This window comes from Pristiophorus japonicus, unplaced genomic scaffold (assembly GCF_044704955.1).
Source record: "Pristiophorus japonicus isolate sPriJap1 unplaced genomic scaffold, sPriJap1.hap1 HAP1_SCAFFOLD_498, whole genome shotgun sequence".
Lineage (NCBI taxonomy): Eukaryota > Metazoa > Chordata > Chondrichthyes > Pristiophoridae > Pristiophorus > Pristiophorus japonicus.
In genome coordinates, this window is record NW_027254404.1 from 230,922 (window position 1) to 232,367 (window position 1,446).

Here is a 1,446-nt window from a genome sequence, read left to right on the forward strand (position 1 = left end):
ACCGCAGTGGTGTGAGGCCCTTTAACATGTCCGGGAGCATTTCCCTTTTCAGACACCATCTTGTGGCTCCCACGAGGCTTCCGTTGGGCGCCGCCATCTTAGGTGTTCAGCTGGCCGAGAAAGAAGAAGAAACACGGAAGGAGAGAAAGGGAAACACAGAAGGTGGGGAGAGGGAATTTTGCAGTGTTTTGGGGAAAAGGTTTCAGGCATTTGTCCACGCTCCTCTTCCTCTGATGCTGGACTTACTCGATGCTGGCGCTCTCAAACTCGGCGCGGCGTTTCGTTACAGCTCCCACCGTGGCCGCCTCTCCCGCTGCCTCTGTGGCCGCCTCTCCTGCTCCCTCCGTTGTCGCCTCTCCCGCTGCCTCTGTGGCCGCCTCTCCTGCTGCCTCCGTTGTCACCTCTCCTGCTGCCTCCGTTGTCGCCTCTCCGGCTGCCTCTGTGGCCGCCTCTCCCGCTGCCTCCGTGGCCGCCTCTCCCGCTGCCTCCGTGGCCGCCTCTCCCGCTGCCTCTGTGGCCGCCTCTCCTGCTGCCTCCGTTGTCGCCTCTCCCGCTGCCTCTGTGGCCACCTCTCCCGCTGCCTCCATTGTCGCCTCTCCCGCTGCCTCCGTTGTCGCCTCTCCCGCTGCCACTGTGGCCGCCTCTCCCGCTGCCTCTGTTGTCGCCTCTCCCGCTGCCTCTGTTGTCACCTCTCCCGCTGCCTCCTTTGTCGCCTCTCCCGCTGCCTCCATTGTCGCCTCTCCCGCTGCCTCCGTTGTTGCCTCTCCTGCTGCCTCCGTTGTCGCCTCTCCCGCTGCCTCTGTGGCCGCCTCTCCTGCTGCCTCCGTGGTTGCCACCATCGCGGCCGCTGCTGCCACTCGACTGTTCCGCTGCGTGGGTCCCCCAGCCACCGATGGACCGCTGCGCCCCGCCGGCCCGCATCCCAGCAATGGACCCACACCTGTAGCCTTGTGTGGAGCCTGAGGCTGCAGGATTGCTTGGGGCCAGGAGTTCTGGGCTGCTGCTGCAGCTCCAGCTCAGTTGCCGCTGCCCTTTGGACTCCCGGGGAGCAGCAGTCTGTGGAGGAGTGAAGAAGTCTTCCCAGCTCCCACGGACCTTTCCCATCCATCTTCTGCCGAGGAGCGTCGGCCCATCGCCTGCAACGACCCATAAAGGTAAACCGTGTGTCTTGCCCCCGTGAGATACCTGTATATCTGCTCTTCCGAGAACAGGTATCAGTTCCTTGGTGTAAGTACGCAGCTTTGCCGTGACTGGGACCAGCTTGGGTTGTGCAGCCGGGTTACCCCACAGTTTATCAAAAGTTCTCTGACTGATCAACGACGGACCCGATCCCGTATCCACTGCCATACTCACTGGGACTCTGTCAATTTTTACTTCCATTATCACTGGGGGCGAATCGTCGGTACATGTGTACAGTCCCAACACCTCATCTTCTTCTGCCTGCTC

General features: G+C 62.1%; 1 protein-coding gene across 1 annotated transcript; it reads right to left on the minus strand.

Annotated features, from left to right (window-relative positions):
- Positions 1–242: 242 nt before the first annotated feature.
- On the minus strand, positions 243–839 carry LOC139253674 (germ cell nuclear acidic protein-like). Its single transcript, XM_070873510.1, has one exon. It carries the CDS (start codon positions 837–839, stop codon positions 243–245), a length of 597 nt encoding a protein of 198 aa, XP_070729611.1.
- Between the last annotated feature and the right edge of the window lie 607 nt (positions 840–1,446).

What these genes read in the sequence shown, in the direction of transcription:
- LOC139253674 (XM_070873510.1), bottom strand. Translation starts at nt 839, where the DNA reads ATGGTGGCAACCACGGAGGCAGCAGGAGAGGCGGCCACAGAGGCAGCG.